At 46.8% G+C, this 25947-nt stretch overlaps 1 protein-coding gene across 6 annotated transcripts in view; it reads right to left on the reverse strand.

Annotated features, from left to right (window-relative positions):
- dysf (dysferlin, limb girdle muscular dystrophy 2B (autosomal recessive)) overlaps positions 1-25947 on the reverse strand; it is a 456546-nt gene that overhangs the window by 223757 nt on the left and 206842 nt on the right. For all 6 annotated transcript variants that reach the window (XM_085975973.1, XM_085975981.1, XM_085976004.1 and 3 more), the window contains 4 exons: positions 24045-24158; positions 14078-14255; positions 12900-13024; positions 11623-11729 (listed from right to left, as the gene is read on the reverse strand). In XM_085975973.1, coding sequence (XP_085832099.1) covers positions 11623-11729; positions 12900-13024; positions 14078-14255; positions 24045-24158 — 524 coding nt within the window. The remainder of the gene's footprint in view (positions 1-11622; positions 11730-12899; positions 13025-14077; positions 14256-24044; positions 24159-25947) is intronic.

A 25947-nucleotide genomic window follows, 5' to 3' on the forward strand; every position in this document is an offset into this window, starting at 1 on the left:
ACTCTCTACAATATACACTGGGTGTCACTCTCTAGAACGTACACTGGATGTCACTCTCTACAACATATATTGGGTGTCAATCTCTACAACATACACTGGGTGTCACTCTCCACAACATACTCTGGGTGTCACTCTCCAGAACGTACACAGGGTGTCACTCTCTAGAACGTACACTGGGTGCCACTCTCTAGAACATACAGTGGGTGTCGCTCTCCGTAACATACACTGGGTGGCACTCTCTAGAACATACACTGGGTGTCACTCTCTAGAACATACACGGGGTGTCACTCGCTAGAACATACATTGGGTGTCAGTCTCTAGAACAAAACTGGGTGTCAATCTCTACAACATAAACTGGGTGTCACTCTCTACAACATACACTGGGTGTCATTCTCTAGAACATACACTGGGTGTCACTCTCTACAACATACACTGGTTGTCACCCTTTACAACATACACTGGGTGTCACTCTCTACAACATATATTGGGTGTCAATCTCTACAACATACACTGGGTGTCACTCTCCACAACATACTCTGGGTGTCACTCTCCAGAACATACAATGGGTGTCACATTCTAGAACATACACTGGGTGTCACTCTCTAGAACATACACTGTGTCACTCCACAATATTCGCTGGGTGTCACTCTCCAATGCACTGGTTGTCACTCTCTAATACACTGGTTGTCACTCTCTACCATACACTGGGTGTCACTCTCTACAACATAAACTGCATGTCGTTCTAGAATATACACTGAGTGTCACTCTCTAGAACATACACTGGGTGTCACTCTCTAGAATATACACTGGGTGTCACTCTCTACAACATGCAATGGGTGTCGCTCCAGAACATACACTGGGTGTCACTCTTTACAACATACACTGGGTGTCACTCTCTACAACATACACTGGGTGTCACTCTCTACATCATACACTGGGTGTCACTCTCTACAACATACACTGGGTGTCACTGTTTACAACATACACTGGATGTCACTCTCTACAAGATACACAGGGTGGTCACTCTCTACAACATACACTGGGTGTCACTCGCTAGAACATACACTGGGAGTCACTCTCTAGAACAACACTGGGTGTCACTCTCTACAACATACACTGGGTGTCACTGTCTACAACATACAATGGGTGTCACTCTCTACAACATACACTCGGTGTCGCTCTCCATAACATACACTGGGTGGCACTCTCTAAAACATATACTGGGTGTCACTCTCTACAACATACACTGGGTGTCGCTCCAGAACATACACTGGGTGTAACTCTCTACAATATACACTGGGTGTCACTCTCTAGAACGTACACTGGATGTCACTCTCTGCAACATATACTGGGTGTCACTCTCTGCCACATACACTGGGTGTCACTCTCTACAACATACACTTGGTGTCACTCTCTAACATACACTGGGTGTCACTCTCTACAACATACACTGGGTGTCACTCTCTACAACATACACTGGGTGTCACTGTCTACAACATACACTGGATGTCACTCTCTACAAGATACACAGGGTGGTCACTCTCTACAACATACACTGGGTGTCACTCGCTAGAACATACACTGGGAGTCACACTCTAGAACAACACTGGGTGTCACTCTCTACAACATACACTGGGTGTCACTCTCTACAACATACACTGGGTGTCACTCCCTAGAACATACACCGGGTGTCACTCTCTAGAACATACATTGGGTGTCACATTCTAGAACATACACTGGGTGTCACTCTCTAGAACATACACTGGGTGTCACTCTAGAACATACACTGGGTATCACTCTAGAACATACACAGGGTGTCATTCTAGAACATACATTGGGTGTCACACTAAAACATACATTGGGTGTCACTCTCTACAACATACACTGGGTGTCACTCTCTAGAACTTACACAGGGTGTCACTCTCTAGAACATACACTGGGCGTGACTCTCTGGAGAATACACTGGGTGTCACTCTCTACAACATACACTGGGTGTCACTCTCTACAATACACTGGGTGTCACTCTCTACAACATACACTGGGTGTCACTCTCTACAACATACACTGGGTGTCACTCTCTACAACATACACTGGGTGTCACTCTCTACAACATACACTGGGCGTCACTCTCTGGAACATATACTGGGTGCCACTCTCTACAACATACACTGGGTGTCACTCACTAAAACATATACTGGGTGTCACTCTCTACAACATACACTGGGTGTTGCTCCAGAACATACACTGGGTGTAACTCTCTACAATATACACTGGGTGTCACTCTCTAGAACGTACACTGGATGTCACTCTCTGCAACATATACTGGGTGTCACTCTCTGCCACATACACTGGGTGTCACTCTCTACAACATACACTTGGTGTCACTCTCTAACATACACTGGGTGTCACTCTCTACAACATACACTGGGTGTCACTCTCTACAACATACACTGGGTATCACTCTCTACAACATACACTGGGTGTCACTCTCTAAAATATACTGGGTGTCACTCTCTAAAACATACACTGGGTGTTCCTCTCTAGAACATGTACTGGGTGTCGCTCCAGTACATACACTGGGTGTCACTCTCTACAACATACACTGGGTGTCACTCTCTAGAACATACACTGGGTGTCACTCTCTACAACATACACTGGGTGTCATTCTCTACAACATACACTGGGTGGCACTCTCTAAAACATACACTGGTTGTCACCCTCCAAAACATACACTGGGTGTCACTCTCTACAACATAAACTGGGTGTCACTTTCTAGAACATACACTGGGTGTCACTCTCTACAACATGCGCTGGGTGTCACTCTCTACAACATACACTATGTGTCACTCTAGAATATATACTGGGTGTCACTCTCTACAACACACACTGGGTGTCACTTTCTACAACATACACTGGGTGTCACTCTCTACAGCATACACTGGGTGTCACTCTCTACAACATACACTGGGTGTCACTCTCTACAACATACACTGCGTGTCACTCTACAACATACACTGGGTGTCACTCTCTACAACATACACTGGGTGTCACTCTACATCATACACTGCATGTCACTCTACAACATACACTGGGTGTCACTCTCTACAACATACACTGGGTGTCACTCTCTACAACATAAACTGGGTGTCACTCTCTACAACATACATTGGGTGTCACTCTCTACAACATACACTGGGTGTCACTCTCTACAACATAAACTGGGTGTCACTCTCTACAACATACACTGGGTGTCAATCTCTACAACATACACTGGGTGTCTCTCTCTACAACATACACTGGGTGTTACTCTCTACAACATACACTGGGTGTCACTCTCTACAACATTCACTGGGTGTCACTCTCTACAACATACACTGGGTGTCACTTTCTAGAACATATGCTGGGTGTCACTCTCTACAACATACACTGGGTGTCACTCTCTACAACATACACTGGGTGTCACTCTCTACAACTTACACTGGGTGTCACTCTCTACAACATACACTGGGTGTCACTCTCTACAACATACACTGGGTGTCACTCTCTACAACATACGCTGGGTGTCACTCTCTACAACATACACTGGGTGTCACTCTAGAATATATACTGGGTGTCACTCTATATAACTTACACTGGGTGTCACTCTAGAATATATACTTGGTGTCACTCTCTACAACATACACTGGGTGTCACTCTCTAGAACATACACTGGGTGTCAATCTCTACAACATGCACTGGGTGTCACTCTCCACAACATACACTGGGTGTCGCTCTCTACAACATACACTGGGTGTCGCTCTACAACATACACTGGGTGTCACTCTATATAACTTACACTGGGTGTCACTCTCTAAAATATACACTGGGTGTCATTGTCTAGAACATACACTGGGTGTCATTCTCTAGAACATACACAGGGTGTCACTCTCTACAACATACACTGGGTGTGACTCTCTGGAGAATACACTGGGTGTCACTCTCTACAACATACACTGGGTGTCACTCTCTACAATACACTGGGTGTCACTCTCTACAACATACACTGGGTGTCACTCTCTACAACATACACTGGGTGTCACTCTCTACAACATACACTGGGTGTCACTCTCTACAACATACACTGGGCGTCACTCTCTGGAACATATACTGGGTGCCACTCTCTACAACATACACTGGGTGTCACTCACTAAAACATATACTGGGTGTCACTCTCTACAACATACACTGGGTGTTGCTCCAGAACATACACTGGGTGTGACTCTCTACAATATACACTGGGTGTCACTCTCTAGAACGTACACTGGATGTCACTCTCTACAACATATATTGGGTGTCAATCTCTACAACATACACTGGGTGTCACTCTCCACAACATACTCTGGGTGTCACTCTCCAGAACGTACACAGGGTGTCACTCTCCAGAACGTACACTGGGTGCCACTCTCTAGAACATACAGTGGGTGTCGCTCTCCGTAACATACACTGGGTGGCACTCTCTAGAACATACACTGGGTGTCACTCTCTAGAACATACACGGGGTGTCACTCGCTAGAACATACATTGGGTGTCAGTCTCTAGAACAAAACTGGGTGTCAATCTCTACAACATAAACTGGGTGTCACTCTCTACAACATACACTGGGTGTCACTCTCTAGAACATACACTGGGTGTCACTCTCTACAACATACACTGGTTGTCACCCTCTACAACATACACTGGGTGTCACTCTCTACAACATATATTGGGTGTCAATCTCTACAACATACACTGGGTGTCACTCTCCACAACATACTCTGGGTGTCACTCTCCAGAACGTACACAGGGTGTCACTCTCTAGAACGTACACTGGGTGCCACTCTCTAGAACATACAGTGGGTGTCGCTCTCCGTAACATACACTGGGTGGCACTCTCTAGAACATACACTGGGTGTCACTCGCTAGAACATACATTGGGTGTCAGTCTCTAGAACAAAACTGGGTGTCAATCTCTACAACATATACTGGGTGTCACACTCCATAACATACACTGGGTGTCTCACTCTACAACATTAACTGAGTGTCACTTTCTAGAACATACAATGGGTGTCACATTCTAGAACATACACTGGGTGTCACTCTCTAGAACATACACTGGGTGTCACTCCACAATATTCGCTGGGTGTCACTCTCCAATGCACTGGTTGTCACTCTCTAATACAGTGGTTGTCACTCTCTACCATACACTGGGTGTCACTCTCTACAACATAAACTGCATGTCGTTCTAGAATATACACTGAGTGTCACTCTCTAGAACATACACTGGGTGTCACTCTCTAGAATATACACTGGGTGTCACTCTCTACAACATGCAATGGGTGTCGCTCCAGAACATACACTGGGTGTCACTCTTTACAACATACACTGGGTGTCACTCTCTACAACATACACTGGGTGTCACTCTCCACATCATACACTGGGTGTCACTCACTACAACATACACTGGGTGTCACTGTCTACAACATACACTGGGTGTCACTCTCTACAACATACACTGGGTGTCACTCTCTACAACATACACTGGGCGTCACTCTCTGGAACATATACTGGGTGCCACTCTCTACAACATACACTGGGTGTCACTCACTAAAACATATACTGGGTGTCACTCTCTGCAACATACACTGGGTGTTGCTCCAGAACATACACTGGGTGTGACTCTCTACAATATACACTGGGTGTCACTCTCTAGAACGTACACTGGATGTCACTCTCTACAACATATATTGGGTGTCAATCTCTACAACATACACTGGGTGTCACTCTCCACAACATACTCTGGGTGTCACTCTCCAGAACGTACACAGGGTGTCACTCTCTAGAATGTACACTGGGTGCCACTCTCTAGAACATACAGTGGGTGTCGCTCTCCGTAACATACACTGGGTGGCACTCTCTAGAACATACACTGGGTTTCACTCTCTAGAACATACACGGGGTGTCACTCGCTAGAACATACATTGGGTGTCAGTCTCTAGAACAAAACTGGGTGTCAATCTCTACAACATAAACTGGGTGTCACTCTCTACAACATACACTGGGTGTCACTCTCTAGAACATACACTGGGTGTCACTCTCTACAACATACACTGGTTGTCACCCTTTACAACATACACTGGGTGTCACTCTCTACAACATATATTGGGTGTCAATCTCTACAACATACACTGGGTGTCACTCTCCACAACATACTCTGGGTGTCACTCTCCAGAACATACAATGGGTGTCACATTCTAGAACATACACTGGGTGTCACTCTCTAGAACATACACTGTGTCACTCCACAATATTCGCTGGGTGTCACTCTCCAATGCACTGGTTGTCACTCTCTAATACACTGGTTGTCACTCTCTACCATACACTGGGTGTCACTCTCTACAACATAAACTGCATGTCGTTCTAGAATATACACTGAGTGTCACTCTCTAGAACATACACTGGGTGTCACTCTCTAGAATATACACTGGGTGTCACTCTCTACAACATGCAATGGGTGTCGCTCCAGAACATACACTGGGTGTCACTCTTTACAACATACACTGGGTGTCACTCTCTACAACATACACTGGGTGTCACTCTCTACATCATACACTGGGTGTCACTCTCTACAACATACACTGGGTGTCACTGTTTACAACATACACTGGATGTCACTCTCTACAAGATACACAGGGTGGTCACTCTCTACAACATACACTGGGTGTCACTCGCTAGAACATACACTGGGAGTCACTCTCTAGAACAACACTGGGTGTCACTCTCTACAACATACACTGGGTGTCACTGTCTACAACATACAATGGGTGTCACTCTCTACAACATACACTCGGTGTCGCTCTCCATAACATACACTGGGTGGCACTCTCTAAAACATATACTGGGTGTCACTCTCTACAACATACACTGGGTGTCGCTCCAGAACATACACTGGGTGTAACTCTCTACAATATACACTGGGTGTCACTCTCTAGAACGTACACTGGATGTCACTCTCTGCAACATATACTGGGTGTCACTCTCTGCCACATACACTGGGTGTCACTCTCTACAACATACACTTGGTGTCACTCTCTAACATACACTGGGTGTCACTCTCTACAACATACACTGGGTGTCACTCTCTACAACATACACTGGGTGTCACTGTCTACAACATACACTGGATGTCACTCTCTACAAGATACACAGGGTGGTCACTCTCTACAACATACACTGGGTGTCACTCGCTAGAACATACACGGAGTCACACTCTAGAACAACACTGGGTGTCACTCTCTACAACATACACTGGGTGTCACTCTCTACAACATACACTGGGTGTCACTCCCTAGAACATACACCGGGTGTCACTCTCTAGAACATACATTGGGTGTCACATTCTAGAACATACACTGGGTGTCACTCTCTAGAACATACACTGGGTGTCACTCTAGAACATACACTGGGTATCACTCTAGAACATACACAGGGTGTCATTCTAGAACATACATTGGGTGTCACACTAAAACATACATTGGGTGTCACTCTCTACAACATACACTGGGTGTCACTCTCTAGAACTTACACAGGGTGTCACTCTCTAGAACATACACTGGGCGTGACTCTCTGGAGAATACACTGGGTGTCACTCTCTACAACATACACTGGGTGTCACTCTACAATACACTGGGTGTCACTCTCTACAACATACACTGGGTGTCACTCTCTACAACATACACTGGGTGTCACTCTCTACAACATACACTGGGTGTCACTCTCTACAACATACACTGGGCGTCACTCTCTGGAACATATACTGGGTGCCACTCTCTACAACATACACTGGGTGTCACTCACTAAAACATATACTGGGTGTCACTCTCTACAACATACACTGGGTGTTGCTCCAGAACATACACTGGGTGTAACTCTCTACAATATACACTGGGTGTCACTCTCTAGAACGTACACTGGATGTCACTCTCTGCAACATATACTGGGTGTCACTCTCTGCCACATACACTGGGTGTCACTCTCTACAACATACACTTGGTGTCACTCTCTAACATACACTGGGTGTCACTCTCTACAACATACACTGGGTGTCACTCTCTACAACATACACTGGGTATCACTCTCTACAACATACACTGGGTGTCACTCTCTAAAATATACTGGGTGTCACTCTCTAAAACATACACTGGGTGTTCCTCTCTAGAACATGTACTGGGTGTCGCTCCAGTACATACACTGGGTGTCACTCTCTACAACATACACTGGGTGTCACTCTCTAGAACATACACTGGGTGTCACTCTCTACAACATACACTGGGTGTCATTCTCTACAACATACACTGGGTGGCACTCTCTACAACATACACTATGTGTCACTCTAGAATATATACTGGGTGTCACTCTCTACAACACACACTGGGTGTCACTTTCTACAACATACACTGGGTGTCACTCTCTACAGCATACACTGGGTGTCACTCTCTACAACATACACTGGGTGTCACTCTCTACAACATACACTGCGTGTCACTCTACAACATACACTGGGTGTCACTCTCTACAACATACACTGGGTGTCACTCTACATCATACACTGCATGTCACTCTACAACATACACTGGGTGTCACTCTCTACAACATACACTGGGTGTCACTCTCTACAACATAAACTGGGTGTCACTCTCTACAACATACACTGGGTGTCACTCTCTACAACATAAACTGGGTGTCACTCTCTACAACATACACTGGGTGTCAATCTCTACAACATACACTGGGTGTCTCTCTCTACAACATACACTGGGTGTTACTCTCTACAACATACACTGGGTGTCACTCTCTACAACATTCACTGGGTGTCACTCTCTACAACATACACTGGGTGTCACTTTCTAGAACATATGCTGGGTGTCACTCTCTACAACATACACTGGGTGTCACTCTCTACAACATACACTGGGTGTCACTCTCTACAACTTACACTGGGTGTCACTCTACAACATACACTGGGTGTCACTCTCTACAACATACACTGGGTGTCACTCTCTACAACATACGCTGGGTGTCACTCTCTACAACATACACTGGGTGTCACTCTAGAATATATACTGGGTGTCACTCTATATAACTTACACTGGGTGTCACTCTAGAATATATACTTGGTGTCACTCTCTACAACATACACTGGGTGTCACTCTCTAGAACATACACTGGGTGTCAATCTCTACAACATGCACTGGGTGTCACTCTCCACAACATACACTGGGTGTCGCTCTCTACAACATACACTGGGTGTCGCTCTACAACATACACTGGGTGTCACTCTATATAACTTACACTGGGTGTCACTCTCTAAAATATACACTGGGTGTCATTGTCTAGAACATACACTGGGTGTCATTCTCTTGAACATACACTGGGTGTCACTCTCTACAACATACAGTGGGTGTCACTCTACAACATACACTGGGCGTCACTCTCTACAACATACACTGGGTGTCACTCTCTACAACATACACTGGGTGTCACTCTCTACAACATACACTGGGTGTCACTCTCTACAACATACACTGGGTGTCACTCTCTACAACATACACTGGGTGTCACTCTCTACAACATACACTGGGTGTCACTCTCTAGAACATACACTGGGTGTCACTCTCTAGAACACACACTGGGTGTCACGCTCTAGAACATACACTGGGTGTCACTACAATATACACTGGCTGTCACTCTCTGGAACATACACTGACTGTCAGTCTCTACAACATACACTGGGTGTCACTCTCTAACATACACTGTGTGTCACTCTCTAGAACATACACTGGGTGTCACTCCACAATATACACTGGGTGTCACTCTCTAGAACATACACTGGGTGTCACTCTCTACAACATACACTGCGTGTCACTCTACAACATACACTGAGGGTCACTCTCTACAACCTTCACTTGCTGTCACTGTTTACAACATACATTGGGTGTCACTCGCTACAACATACACTGGGTGTCACTCTCTACAACATACACTGTGTGTCACTCTCTAACATACACTGGGTGTCACTCCACAATATACACTGGGTGTCACACTCTAGAACATACACTGGGTGTCACTCTCTACAACATACACTGCGTGTCACTCTACAACATACACTGAGGGTCACTCTCTACAACATACACTGGGTGTCACTCTCTACAACATACACTGGATGTCACTCTCTACAACATACACTGGGTGTCACTCTCTACAGCATACACTGGGTGTCACTCTCTACAGCATACACTGGGTGTCACTCTCTACAGCATACACTGGGTGTCACTCTCTACAACATATACTGGGTTTCGCTCTCTACATCATACACTGACTGTCAGTCTCTACAACATACACTGGGTGTCACTCTCTAACATACACTGTGTGTCACTCTCTAGAACATACACTGGGTGTCACTCCACAATATACACTGGGTGTCACTCTCTAGAACATACACTGGGTGTCACTCTCTACAACATACACTGCGTGTCACTCTACAACATACACTGAGGGTCACTCTCTACAACCTTCACTTGCTGTCACTGTTTACAACATACATTGGGTGTCACTCGCTACAACATACACTGGGTGTCACTCTCTACAATATACACTGGGTGTCACTCTCTAACATACACTGGGTGTCACTCCACAATATACACTGGGTGTCACACTCTAGAACATACACTGGGTGTCACTCTCTACAACATACACTGCGTGTCACTCTACAACATACACTGAGGGTCACTCTCTACAACATACACTGGGTGTCACTCTCTACAACATACACTGGATGTCACTCTCTACAACATACACTGGGTGTCACTCTCTACAGCATACACTGGGTGTCACTCTCTACAGCATACACTGGGTGTCACTCTCTACAGCATACACTGGGTGTCACTCTCTACAACATATACTGGGTTTCGCTCTCTACATCATACACTGGGTGTCACTCTCTACAACATGCACTGGGTGTCACTCTCTACAACATGCACCGGGTGTCACTCTCTACAACATACACTGGGTTTCGCTCTCTACAGCATACACTGGGTGTCACTCTCTACAACATACACTGGGTGTCACTCTCTACAACATATACTGGGTTTCGCTCTCTACAGCATACACTGGGTGTCACTCTCTACAACATACACTGGGTGTCACTCTCTGCAACATACACTGGGTGTCACTCTCTACAACATACACTGGGTGTCGCTGTCTACAGCATACACTGGGTGTCACTCTCTATAACATACACTGGGTGTCACTCTCTACAACATACACTGGGTGTCACTCTCTACAACATACACTGGGTGTCACTCTCTACAACATACACTGCGTGTCACTCGCTACAACATACACTGGGTGTCACTCTCTACAACATACACTGGGTGTCACTCTCTACAACATACACTGGGTGTCACTCTCTACAACATACACTGGGTGTCACTCTCTACAACATACACTGGGTGTCACTCTCTACAACATACACTGGGTGTCACTCTCTACAATAACTGCATGCGTTGCCCTATGACCTTCGCGGTTGGGGCTGTTTTGCAGTGCTACCTGCAGTCTGTGATGACAAAGTCGATCAGTTCAGCAATTCTCGCCTTCACTTCACTCTCAGCACTTTTTGCTTTGATGGCGAGATGGACGAGCTCGAGACAGGATTCCTACCAAGAACAGCCATGTGTAAAATAACACAGGATCACAGGCATTTCAAATATAACAACAACTTGAATTTAGTAGTGAAATGTCCCAAGGCGCTTCACAGGAGCGATTATCAAACAGGAATTGACAGCGATCCACACAAGGAGATACTAGGACAGGTGGCCAAAAGCTTGTTCAAAGAGGTAGGTTTTAAGGAGCGTCATAAAGGAGGAGAGAGAGGCGGGGAGGTTCAGGGAGGGAATTCCAGAGCTCAGGACCTCGGGCAGCTGAAGGCACGGCCGCCAATTGTGGAGCGATTAAAATCGGGGCTGCTCAAGAGGCCAGAATTAGAGGAGCGCAGAGATCTCGGAGGGTTGTAGGGCTGGAGGGGATTACAGAGATAGGGAGGGACGAGGTTCATGGAGGGATTTGAAAACAAGGATGAGAATTTTAAAGTGTAGGTCAGCGAGCCCATGGGATTGCAGCCATGTGAAAAATGAAGTATCACATGTGGTTGATATATCGGAGACCTGACTGCCTATGTTCCAGAGTACACCTGTCGAAGACATTGCGGGAGTATAGCAGAACAGGAGTGGCTTTTTTGGGCACCAATACTTTTATATGTTTTGGCGCAATGCAGCAGAAGAGCTGGGAAATAGTTGTGGCAATCGGAACGCCGGGGCCTGGACCGGGCTTGACAAGTGGGCGGAGCCTCGAAGGCTGCTGGAGGGGAGGAGGGGTGGGGCAAGTGACAGGGGTGGGGCCAGTGCGAGGGGCAGTGCGAGGGGCGGGGCCAGTGTGAGAGGCGGGGCCAGTGAGAGAGGCGGGGCCAGTGCAAGAGGCGGGGCCAGTGAATGGGCAGGGCCAGTGCGAGAGGCGGGGCCTATAGTCGGGGACCTGTTTCCGGGAGGCGGAGGGAGGGGGAAGGGGACCCTTGTCACCATCTCCTCCTTGCCCGAGAGAACCAGGCTGCACTTTACAGCACCCCAGGACGGGCGGGCTCCTCATCATCCAAAGAACCGTCCCTCCCACTGAACCCAACAAACTCCAATGGGAGTCCAACGGGAAAAGGTCAAGAGCTGGTCACCCGCTGCCACCTCGCAAATTTCTGGACCTTTATTTTCAGCGCCCCTCCATGAACCGCGAGTCGCTCCCCCGCCCCCACCCCCGCCCAAGGCCCCGTCAACACTCACCAGTCTGTCCACGGCATAGAGCAGGATGTTCAGAGCGTCGATCCTGTAACTGATATCCTCCCAGTACGAGGACAACACCACCACCGGCTTGACATTGCCCCAGGGCAGGAAGTAATAGTGGCAGCCTGAGAAAGATCCAGAGCAATGAGTGAGTGTCTGTCCCAGTCCATGCTGGCACGAGCCTCCTCCCGTCTTTCCTCATCGAAATCTATCAGCATAACCCTCTATTCCCTTCTCCCTCATATGCTCGTCTAGCCTCCCCTTAAATGTATCTCTACTATTCGCCTCAACCACTCCCTGTGGTAGCGAGTTCCACATTCTCACCACTCTCTGGGTAAAGAAGTTTCTTTTGAATTCCCTATTTGATTTCTTGGTGACTATCTTATATTGATGGCCTCTAGTTTTGTTCTTCCCCACAAGTGGAAATACTCTCTCTGTGTCCACTCTATCAAATCCTTAAAACAACAAGCTTTAATACATCGATTAATAACAGTATCGATTCTTACACCTTTTTTTAAAATCGGACAGCAGTACGGATAACTAATGGCGGCAGGACCGAGCAGCGAGACGCGGACTGGCACTCACGACCCTCCGCCTGGTTCTGCTCCAAGAGGTGTGGCGGGCAGGAGCGGTCAAGAGAGGACCAGGCCCTTCCCACACGTGGAGAGGGAACATCCTCAACTAGGGGCCGCCAACTCTGGTTGGGACGTATTCCTGGAGCTTTTCATCACATGACATCCCACCCTCCAACCGCCCCGCCTCCCCCCCTCCTCCCCCCACAAAGCCTCATCGCCATTGGCCGCCTCCATTCCCACACCTCTTCGCCTTGTTAGCCAATCGGAAAAAGGAACGGACTCTCCATTACCCGACTGGACGATTGTTGACTGTCAGTCAAACAGCCCCGTTTCCCATCTCCGACACTTATTCGAACTAAGGAAGGAAAATTTTCAAAGAAAATGAGGCAATATTTTTAAAGCCCCCTGTTGATTTTTTTTTCCTCCCTGGAGATGCTGTGATTAATCTTCAATTCCTGGAGACTCCAGGGCAATCCTGGAGGGTTGGCGACACCACACGCTCTAACTCCGCCTCTCATTGTTGTTGTTTTTTCAAAAGCGCCAAATTCCCAGACATTTGCATATTTGTGAATGGAGTGAAAGAGGCCGCGAGCCCCGGCCTACCGTCGAACACAGCCCGGCTGTACTGGGTGGTGGAGGCCAGGGGCAGGCACGTGGCGTCGAACTTGTTGCCGTAGTTGCCGATGCTGACCTCGAACTGGATGGCATCCCCCACCTCCTGCAGCATGGTGGCCGAGTAGAAGGCGGCGCACAGGTGGAACTTCCGGCGACGGAGGTGCTTCTGTAGTGGGGGGAGGGGGGAGGGAAGAAGAACGGGAAGACACGGTCACGACAGGGGGGGGAGAACGGGGCTTCCGGTGGTTCCCGGCGGTCAGTGGGGGTGAGAAGACAGTGGACACGGGACAATGTCACATAGAACATCCAGCACAGGAACAGGCCATTCGGCCCAACTGGTCTGTGCCGGTGTTTATGCTCCACACGAGCCTCCTCCCACCCCTCTTCATCTCACCCCATCAACATATCCTTCTATTCCTTTCTCCCTCATGTGTTTATCCAGCTTCCCCTTAAATGCATCTGTACTATTCGCTACAACCACTCCCTGTGGTAGCGAGTTCCACATTCTCACCACTCTCTGGGTAAAGAAGTTTCTCCTGAATTTGCTATTGGGTTTATTAGTGACTCTCTTATATTTATGACCCCTCGTCCTGGACCCACAAGTGGAAACATCTTCTCTCCGTCTACCCCATCAAACCCTTTCATAATCTTAAAGACCTCTATCAGGTCACCCCTCAGTCTTCTCTTTTCTAGAGCAGAGAGCCCCGGCCTGTTCAATCTTTCCTGATAGGTAGAACCTCGCAGTTCCAGCTTCATCTTTGTAAATATTTTTTGCTCCTTCTCCAGTGCCTCTGTATCTTTTTATAATATGGAGACCAGAACTATTCACAGTACTCCAAGTGTGGTCTAACCAAGGTCTTAGAATGATAGAATGAGACAGCACAGAAGGAGGCCATTCGGCCCACCGTGTCTGTGCCGGCTCTTTGAAAGAGCTCTCCAATTAGTCCCACTCCCCCACTCTTTTCCCATATCCCTGCAAATTTCTCCCCTTCAAGTATTTATCCAATTCCCTTTTGAAAGTTACTATTGAATCTGCTTCCACCACCCTTTCAGGCAGCACGTTCCAGATCACAACAACTCGCTGCGTAAAAATAAATGACTCCTCGTCTCCCCTCTGGTTCTTTTACTGATTATCTTCAATCCGTGTCCTCTGGTTACCGACCCTCCTGCCACTGGAAACAGTTTCTTCTTATTTACTCTATCAAAACCCTTCATAACGTGCTGGGTATTTCGACCATCCGATTCACTGAAACATAGAAACATAGAAGATAGGAGCAGGAGTAGGCCATTCGGCCCCTCGAGCCTGCTTCGCCATTTAATGCGATCATGGCTGATCATCCAAATTCAGGACCCTGTTCCTGCCTTCTCCCCATATCCCTTGATCCCTTTAGCCTTCAGAAATATATCCAACTCCTTCTTGAATATATTTAATGAATTGGCCTCTACTGCCTTCTGTGGTAGCGAATTCCACAGGTTCACCACTCTCTGGGTGAAGAAATTCCTCCTCATTTCTGTCCTAAATGGCCTACCCCTTATCCTTAGACTGTGACCCCTGGTTCTGGACTCCCCGACCATCGGGAACATCCTTCCTGCATCTAGTCTGTCCAGTCCTGTCAGAATTTTATAAGTTTCAATGAGATCCCCTCTCATTCTTCTAAACTCCAGCGAGTACAAGCCCAATCGATCCAATCTCTCCTCATACGTCATTCCTGCCATCCCACGTATCAGCCTGGTGAATCTTCGCTGAACTCCTTCCATGGCAAGAACATCCTTCCTCAGATAAGGCGACCAAAACTGCACACAATACTCAAGATGTGGTCTCACCAAGGCCCTGTAGAACTGCAGCAAGACATCCTTGTTCTTGTACTCAAAGCCTCTCGCTACGAAGGCCAACATACCATTTGCCTTCTTAACCGCCTGCTGCACCTGCATGCTTACCTTCAGCGGCTGGTGCACAAGGACACCCAGGTCTCGTTGCACTTCCCCTTCGCCCAATCTATTGCCATTCAGATAATAATCTGCCTTCCTGTTTTTGCCACCAAAGTGGATAACCTCACATTTATCCACGTTATATTGCATCTGCCATGCTTCTGCCCAATCACACAACCTGTCCAAATCATCCTGGAGTTTTTCGGCATCATCCTCACAGCACACACGCCCACCCAGCTTTGTGTCATCTGCAAATCTGGAGATATTACATCTAGTTCCCTTGTCTAGATCATTAATATATATTGTGAATAGCTGGGGTCCAAGGACCGATCCCTGCGGTACCCCACTAGTCACTGCCTGCCACTCGCAAAAAGACCCGTTTATTCCAACTCTTTGCTTTCTGTCTGCCAACCAGTTTTCTGTCCAAGTCAATACCTTGCCCCCAATCCCATGTGCCTTAACTTTACACGCTAACCTCTTATGCGGGACCTTATCGAAAGCCTTCTGAAAGTCCAAATATACCACATCCACTGGTTCTCCCTTATCTATTTTACCAGTTACATCCTCAAAAAATTCCAGTAGATTAGTCAAGCACGATTTACCTTTTGTAAATCCATGTTGACTTTGTCCGATCCTGTCACTGTTTTCCAAGTGCTCAGCTATTACATCCTTTATAATGGACTCAAGCATTTTCCCCACTACCGATGTCAGGCTTACCGGTCTGTAATTCCCCATTTTCTCCCTACCACCTTTTTTGAATAGTGGGGTAACATTGGCTACCCTCCAATCCATGAGTACTGTTCCAGATTCCATCGAATGTTGGAAGATGATCGGCAATGCATCTACTATTTCTAGGGCCACTTCCTTAAGTACCCTGGGATGTAGATTATCAGGCCCTGGGGATTTATCGGCCTTCAGTCCCATCAATTTCCTTAACACCATTTCCTTACAAATACTGATTTCTTTCAGTTCCTCCCTTTCATCACACCCTATGTTCCCCGACATGTCTGGGAGGTTATTTGTGTCCTCCTTTGTGAAGACAGAACCAAAATATGTATTTAATTGGTCTGCCATTTCTTTGTTACCCATTATAAATTCCCCTGATTCAGACTGCAAGGGACCTACGTTTGACTTCACCAATCTTTTTCTCTTCACATATCTATAAAAGCTTTTACAGTCAGTTTTTATGTTCCCTGAAAGCTTACTCTCATATTCTATTATCCCCTTCTTAATTAATCCCTTTGTCCTCCTTTGTTGAATCCTAAACTGCTCCCAATCCTCATGTTTACTGCTTTTTCTGGCCAATTTATATGCCCTCTCCTTGGATCTTATGCTATCCCTAATTTCCCTTGTTAGCCACGGTTGAGTCACCCTTTTTGTTTTATTTTTATGCCAAACTGGGATGAACAATTTCTGTAGTTCATCCATGCAGTCTTTGAATGCTTGCCATTGCCTATCCACCGTCAACCCTTTGAGTGACATTCACCAATCAATCCTACCCAATTCGCGCCTCAGACCATCATAGTTTCTTTTATTTAAATTCAGGACTCTAGTCTCTGAGTCAACTACTTCATTCTCCATCTTAATGAAGAATTCTATCATATTATGATCGCTCCGACCCAAGGAGCCTCGTACAACAAGATTGCTAATTAATTCTTTCTCATTACATAATACCCAGTCTAAGATGGCCTGATCTCTGGTTGGTTCCTTGACATATTGGTCCAGGAAACCATCCCGTAAACACTCCAGGAATTCCTCCTCCACGGTATTGTTACTAATTTGGTTAGCCCAATCTATATGTAGATTAAAGTCACCCATGATGACTGCTGTGCCCTTATTGCACGCTTCTCTAATTTCCCTTTTAATGCCATCCCCAACCTCCGCATTACTGTTTGGAGGTCCATATACCACTCCCACTAACGTTTTCTGCCTCTTGGTATTTCTCAGTTCTACCCATACAGATTCCACATCATCAGAGCTAATATCCTTCCTTACAATTTGTGTTAATCCCTTCTTTAACCAGCAATGCTACCCCACCTCCCTTTCCTTTTTGCCTATCTTTCCTGAATATTGAATACCCCTGGATGTTGAGTTCCCAGCCTTGGCCACCCTGGAGCCATGTTTCTGTAATCCCAATCAAATCATATTCGTGTACCTCTATTTGTGCCGCTAATTCATCCACCTTATTCCGAGTGCTCCTTGCATTAAGACACACTGTTCTTCTAGTTGTATGGAGATGTCGGCTTGTTCTCACAGGGGTGCTGTCAGTTTTACACACGAGTCTTTCATCGAGTCTCCACGAGTAACCTGCCCCGGTGGGACCAGGTACACTTTCTATCAAAAGATTTTCTGGCAAATTCTGCAGTATGGGATTAAGGCCACCAGGGGGAGCACTAATCCTTCCATCGCTCACATGGTCCAGACATCAGCCTAGTAACTAGGTAACCTGGTAATGATCAGTAACCTGGTAATAATCAGTAACCTGGTACCGTGCTCCAACCTGGTAATGATCAGTAACCTGGTAATAATCAGTAACCTGGTACCGTGCTCCAACCTGGTAATGATCAGTAACCTGGTAATCATCAGTAACCTGGTGCCGTGCTCTAACCTGGTAATGATCAGTAACCTGGTAATGATCAGTAACCTGGTGCCGTGCTCTAACCTGGTAATGATCAGTAACCTGGTACCGTGCTCTAACCTGGTAATGATCAGTAACCTGGTAATGATCAGTAACCTGGTACCGTGCTCTAACCTGGTAATGATCAGTAACCTGGTGCCGTGCTCTAACCTGGTAATGATCAGTAACCTGTTAATGATCAGTAACCTGGTAATGATCAGTAACCTGGTACCGTGCTCCAACCTGGTAATAATCAGTAACCTGGTAATAATCAGTAACCTGGTAATGATCAGTAACCTGGTGCCGTGCTCTAACCTGGTAATGATCAGTAACCTGGTGCCGTGCTCTAACCTGGTAATAATCAGTAACCTGGTAATGATCAGTAACCTGGTGCCGTGCTCTAACCTGGTAATGATCAGTAACCTGGTGCCGTGCTCTAACCTGGTAATAATCAGTAACCTGGTAATGATCAGTAACCTGGTACCGTGCTCTAACCTGGTAATAATCAGTAACCTGGTAATAATCAGTAACCTGGTAATGATCAGTAACCTGGTACCGTGCTCTAACCTGGTAATGATCAGTAACCTGGTACCGTGCTCTAACCTGGCAATGATCAGTAACCTGGTACTGTGCTCTAACCTGGCAATGATCAGTAACCTGGTACCGTGCTCTAACCTGGCAATGATCAGTAACCTGGTACCGTGCTCTAACCTGGCAATGATCAGTAACCTGGTAATGATCAGTAACCTGGTAATGATCAGTAACCTGGTACCGTGCTCTAACCTGGCAATGATCAGTAACCTGGTACCGTGCTCTAACCTGGTAATGATCAGTAACCTGGTAATGATCAGTAACCTGGTAATGATCAGTAACCTGGTGCCGTGCTCTAACCTGGTAATGATCAATAACCTGGTAATGATCAGTAACCTGGTACCGTGCTCTAACCTGGCAATGATCAGTAACCTGGTAATGATCAGTAACCTGGTAATGATCAGTAACCTGGTGCCGTGCTCTAACCTGGTAATAATCAGTAACCTGGTAATAATCAGTAACCTGGTAATGATCAGTAACCTGGTACCGTGCTCTAACCTGGTAATGATCAGTAACCTGGTACCGTGCTCTAACCTGGTAATGATCAGTAACCTGGTACCGTGCTCTAACCTGGCAATGATCAGTAACCTGGTAATGATCAGTAACCTGGTAATGATCAGTAACCTGGTGCCGTGCTCTAACCTGGTAATAATCAGTAACCTGGTAATAATCAGTAACCTGGTAATGATCAGTAACCTGGTACCATGCTCTAACCTGGTAATGATCAGTAACCTGGTACCGTGCTCTAACCTGGTAATGATCAGTAACCTGGTACCGTGCTCTAACCTGGCAATGATCAGTAACCTGGTGCCGTGCTCTAACCTGGCAATGATCAGTAACCTGGTACCGTGCTCTAACCTGGCAATGATCAGTAACCTGGTACCGTGCTCTAACCTGGTAATAATCAGTAACCTGGTAATGATCAGTAACCTGGTGCCGTGCTCTAACCTGGTAATGATCAGTAACCTGGTACCGTGCTCTAACCTGGTAATAATCAGTAACCTGGTAATGATCAGTAACCTGGTACCGTGCTCTAACCTGGTAATAATCAGTAACCTGGTAATAATCAGTAACCTGGTAATGATCAGTAACCTGGTACCGTGCTCTAACCTGGTAATAATCAGTAACCTGGTATCTTGCTCTAACCTGGCAATGATCAGTAACCTGGTACCGTGCTCTAACCTGGCAATGATCAGTAACCTGGTACCGTGCTCTAACCTGGCAATGATCAGTAACCTGGTACCGTGCTCTAGCCTGGTAATGATCAGTAACCTGGTAATGATCAGTAACCTGGTAATGATCAGTAACCTGGTGCCATGCTCTAACCTGGTAATGATCAGTAACCTGGTAATGATCAGTAACCTGGTACCGTGCTCTAACCTGGCAATGATCAGTAACCTGGTAATGATCAGTAACCTGGTAATGATCAGTAACCTGGTGCCGTGCTCTAACCTGGTAATAATCAGTAACCTGGTAATAATCAGTAAGCTGGTAATGATCAGTAACCTGGTACCGTGCTCTAACCTGGTAATGATCAGTAACCTGGTACCGTGCTCTAACCTGGCAATGATCAGTAACCTGGTACCGTGCTCTAACCTGGCAATGATCAGTAACCTGGTACCGTGCTCTAACCTGGCAATGATCAGTAACCTGGTACCGTGCTCTAACCTGGCAATGATCAGTAACCTGGTACCGTGCTCTAACCTGGCAATGATCAGTAACCTGGTACCGTGCTCTAACCTGGCAATGATCAGTAACCTGGTACCGTGCTCTAACCTGGTAATGATCAGTAACCTGGTAATAATCAGTAACCTGGTGCCGTGCTCTAACCTGGCAATGATCAGTAACCTGGTAATGATCAGTAACCTGGTGCCGTGCTCTAACCTGGCAATGATCAGTAACCTGGTAATGATCAGTAACCTGGTACCGTGCTCTAACCTGGTAATGATCAGTAACCTGGTAAAGATCAGTAACCTGGTGCCGTGCTCTAACCTGGTAATGATCAGTAACCTGGTAATGATCAGTAACCTGGTGCCGTGCTCTAACCTGGTAATGATCAGTAACCTGGTAATGATCAGTAACCTGGTACCGTGCTCTAACCTGGTAATGATCAGTAACCTGGTAATGATCAGTAACCTGGTAATGATCAGTAACCTGGTGCCGTGCTCTAACCTGGTAATGATCAGTAACCTGGTGCCGTGCTCTAACCTGGCAATGATCAGTAACCTGGTGCCGTGCTCTAACCTGGCAATGATCAGTAACCTGGTACTGTGCTCTAACCTGGTAATAATCAGTAACCTGGTGCCGTGCTCTAACCTGGTAATGATCAGTAACCTGGCAATGATCAGTAACCTGGTGCCGTGCTCTAACCTGGTAATGATCAGTAACCTGGCAATGATCAGTAACCTGGTGCCGTGCTCTAACCTGGCAATGATCAGTAACCTGGTGCCGTGCTCTAACCTGGCAATGATCAGTAACCTGGTGCCGTGCTCTAACCTGGCAATGATCAGTAACCTGGTACCGTGCTCTAACCTGGTAATAATCAGTAACCTGGTAATGATCAGTAACCTGGTACCGTGCTCTAACCTGGCAATGATCAGTAACCTGGTAATGATCAGTAACCTGGTACTGTGCTCTAACCTGGTAATGATCAGTAACCTGGTGCCGTGCTCTAACCTGGCAATGATCAGTAACCTGGTACCGTGCTCTAACCTGGCAATGATCAGTAACCTGGTAATGATCAGTAACCTGGTGCCGTGCTCTAACCTGGCAATGATCAGTAACCTGGTGCCGTGCTCTAACCTGGTAATGATCAGTAACCTGGTAATGATCATTAACCTGGTGCCGTGCTCTAACCTGGCAATGATCAGTAACCTGGTAATGATCAGTAACCTGGCAATGATCAGTAACCTGGTACCGTGCTCTAACCTGGTAATGATCAGTAACCTGGTAATGATCAGTAACCTGGTAATGATCAGTAACCTGGTGCCGTGCTCTAACCTGGTAATGATCAGTAACCTGGTAATGATCAGTAACCTGGTGCCGTGCTCTAACCTGGTAATGATCAGTAACCTGGTAATGATCAGTAACCTGGTAATGATCAGTAACCTGGTGCCGTGCTCTAACCTGGCAATGATCAGTAACCTGGTAATGATCAGTAACCTGGTAATGATCAGTAACCTGGTGCCGTGCTCTAACCTGGTAATGATCAGTAACCTGGTGCCGTGCTCTAACCTGGCAATGATCAGTAACCTGGTGCCGTGCTCTAACCTGGCAATGATCAGTAACCTGGTACTGTGCTCTAACCTGGTAATAATCAGTAACCTGGTGCCGTGCTCTAACCTGGTAATGATCAGTAACCTGGCAATGATCAGTAACCTGGTGCCGTGCTCTAACCTGGTAATGATCAGTAACCTGGCAATGATCAGTAACCTGGTGCCGTGCTCTAACCTGGCAATGATCAGTAACCTGGTGCCGTGCTCTAACCTGGCAATGATCAGTAACCTGGTGCCGTGCTCTAACCTGGCAATGATCAGTAACCTGGTACCGTGCTCTAACCTGGTAATAATCAGTAACCTGGTAATGATCAGTAACCTGGTACCGTGCTCTAACCTGGCAATGATCAGTAACCTGGTAATGATCAGTAACCTGGTACTGTGCTCTAACCTGGTAATGATCAGTAACCTGGTGCCGTGCTCTAACCTGGCAATGATCAGTAACCTGGTACCGTGCTCTAACCTGGCAATGATCAGTAACCTGGTAATGATCAGTAACCTGGTGCCGTGCTCTAACCTGGCAATGATCAGTAACCTGGTGCCGTGCTCTAACCTGGTAATGATCAGTAACCTGGTAATGATCATTAACCTGGTGCCGTGCTCTAACCTGGCAATGATCAGTAACCTGGTAATGATCAGTAACCTGGCAATGATCAGTAACCTGGTACCGTGCTCTAACCTGGTAATGATCAGTAACCTGGTAATGATCAGTAACCTGGTAATGATCAGTAACCTGGTGCCGTGCTCTAACCTGGTAATGATCAGTAACCTGGTAATGATCAGTAACCTGGTGCCGTGCTCTAACCTGGTAATGATCAGTAACCTGGTAATGATCAGTAACCTGGTAATGATCAGTAACCTGGTGCCGTGCTCTAACCTGGCAATGATCAGTAACCTGGTAATGATCAGTAACCTGGCAATGATCAGTAACCTGGTGCCATGCTCTAACCTGGTAATGATCAGTAACCTGGTGCCGTGCTCTAACCTGGTAATGATCAGTAACCTGGTAATGATCAGTAACCTGGTGCCATGCTCTAACCTGGTAATGATCAGTAACCTGGTGCCGTGCTCTAACCTGGTAATGATCAGTAACCTGGTAATGATCAGTAACCTGGTACTGTGCTCTAACCTGGTAATGATCAGTAACCTGGTAGATAATAATACAAATCAATTCTCGCCTCTGAGTCACAAGGTTCTGGGTTCAAGTCCTCGTCCAGAGACTTTTGCACAAAAATCCAGCCTGACACTCCCAGTGCAGTGCTGAGGGAGCGCTGCACTGTCGGAGGTGCTGTCTTTCGGATGAGACGTTAAACCGAGGCCTCATCTGCTCTCTCAGATGGATGTAAAAGATCTCATGGTATTATTTGGAACAACATCACTAAAAACAAAAATTAACTGGCCATGCATCTTATAGCTACTTGTGGGCCAATTGGGTGCCCTGTTTGCACACATCACCACACTGACTACCCTTCAAAAGTATCTCTGTATTTGAGATGTTTCTGTGAGATGTGATAGTTTTAAACGCAAACCTCCAGTAAATTACCTCGAGTCTTAGGAGATCGTCCGATGGAATTTCCTCAATCTTCTGCTCGGCCCGGTCCACCAGCTTGGTGCCCAGTTCCAGCAGGATCCTGCCCCGATAGGCCATCGACTCGCCCTGAGGACAGCACAATCACAGAGCAGAACCAGTGAGCTGAAGAGTGAAGTCAAACTGCTGCCTCCACCGTTCACGCTACCTAGCAGTTAACAGCAACAGGAGGAAGTCACCATTTGGCACCATTGTGTCTGTCCTTCCCTTGACATATTCACACCACTATGCTCATTGCTCCTTTGAAGCTACGTCCCTTGTAAAGGAAGGAAGAAGGGTAGGAAGGGGTGGAAGGAAGGAATGAATAGAAGAAAGGATGGAATGAAGGAAGGAAGGACGGGAGGAAGGAAGGAGAGAAAAACAAAGAGAGAAAGAGTGAAAGAGAGAAGGAAAGAAGGAAAGAAAGAAGAAAGGGATGGAAGGAAAGGAAAGGGAAGGATATATTACACTAGTGCCTTTCACAACCTCAAAGTGCTTCACAACCTACATGTAAGAGTCGGAGGGAGATGGTGCGATGTGTCTTCATGTCAACACAGTGAGGATGCTGGGGGGAGGAGGAAGAGTTGAGCGAAAACAATGTTTGGAGCTTAAGAAGATCCAAAGGGGCCAGGCCAGTAACAGTACGGATAAGATGGGAAAGGACTCGTTTTGAGGACTCGTCCCTGTTGTGATGTCAGGGAAGCTGCACGGAACTCCATCCTACACACCTCCTCCTTGCTGCACTTCCCTTATGTGGAACGTTTGACTCAAAGCCCAAGTATACCCAAGACAAGCTCCTCCATCTGAGGAAGTTCTTCCAACATCTCCGTCACATCCTGCGCCTCCAACCTCTCTCTCTCTCCACCCTCATCACAATCATTCTTGCCTTTCCCATCTTATCCGTGCTGTTACTGGCCAGGCCCCTTTGCATTTTCTTAAGCTCCTAAACATTGTTTTCGCTCAACTCTTCTCCCTCCCCCCGGCTCCTCACTGCGTTGACATGAAGACTCATCGCACCATCTCCCGCCGACTCTTACAGGTTGAGGGGCATTTTTCAACTGACAGATGCTCGTTTCTCGACTGAAAATCAGGCAACTTGTGGTTGAACATTAGGTGAGGGGAAGCATCTCGGCTGACCTGTGCTCGCTGACCTACACTGGCTCCCGGTTCAGCAACGCCTCGATTATAAAACTCTCATCCTTGTTTTCAAATCCTTCCATGGCCTCTCCCCTCCCTCTCTCTGTAACCTCCTCCAGCCCCACAACCCCCCCCCCACCCCCGCGAGATATCTGCGTTCCTACAATTCTGGCCTCTTGAGCATACCCAATTTTAATCGCTCCACCATTGGCGGCCGTGCCTTCAGCTGCCGAGGCCCTAAGCTCTGGAATTCCCTCCCTAAACCTCTCTCTCCTCCTTTAATACGGTCTTTAAACCCTACCTCCTTTCTGTCCTAATTTCTCTTCACGTGGTTCGGTGTCAAACTTTTTGTCTTATAAAACTCCTGTGAAGCGCCTTAGGACGTTTTACTACGTAAAAGGTGCTAAATAAATGCAAGTTGTTGTTGTTATTGAGCCATTGACTTCAAATCGATACAATTTTCAGAAGGCCTACAGATGGGTGAGCAACAAGCCTTGTGGGTGGCGGAGGGTGGGCTGGGGGAGGCTATTTAAATATACAAATCAGGGTCCTGTGCTGGTTGTTGGACCCTGATTGCGAACTTCAGCTTTGAATTGGCAATGTACGCGTTCCCTCACTTGTACCAGGAATCAAGAGTCTGACCAGCAGTCCTTAAAGGGCCGCCGGAAGCCGCTCAAAAGACCTATCCCAGGATAATCATCAAGTTTAATTCTGTTGGGGCCACGAGGGATTGGAGCGTCGG

This window comes from Somniosus microcephalus, chromosome 2 (assembly GCF_052327205.1).
Source record: "Somniosus microcephalus isolate GS21.2 chromosome 2, FLI_Smic_1.0, whole genome shotgun sequence".
Taxonomy (NCBI): domain Eukaryota; kingdom Metazoa; phylum Chordata; class Chondrichthyes; order Squaliformes; family Somniosidae; genus Somniosus; species Somniosus microcephalus.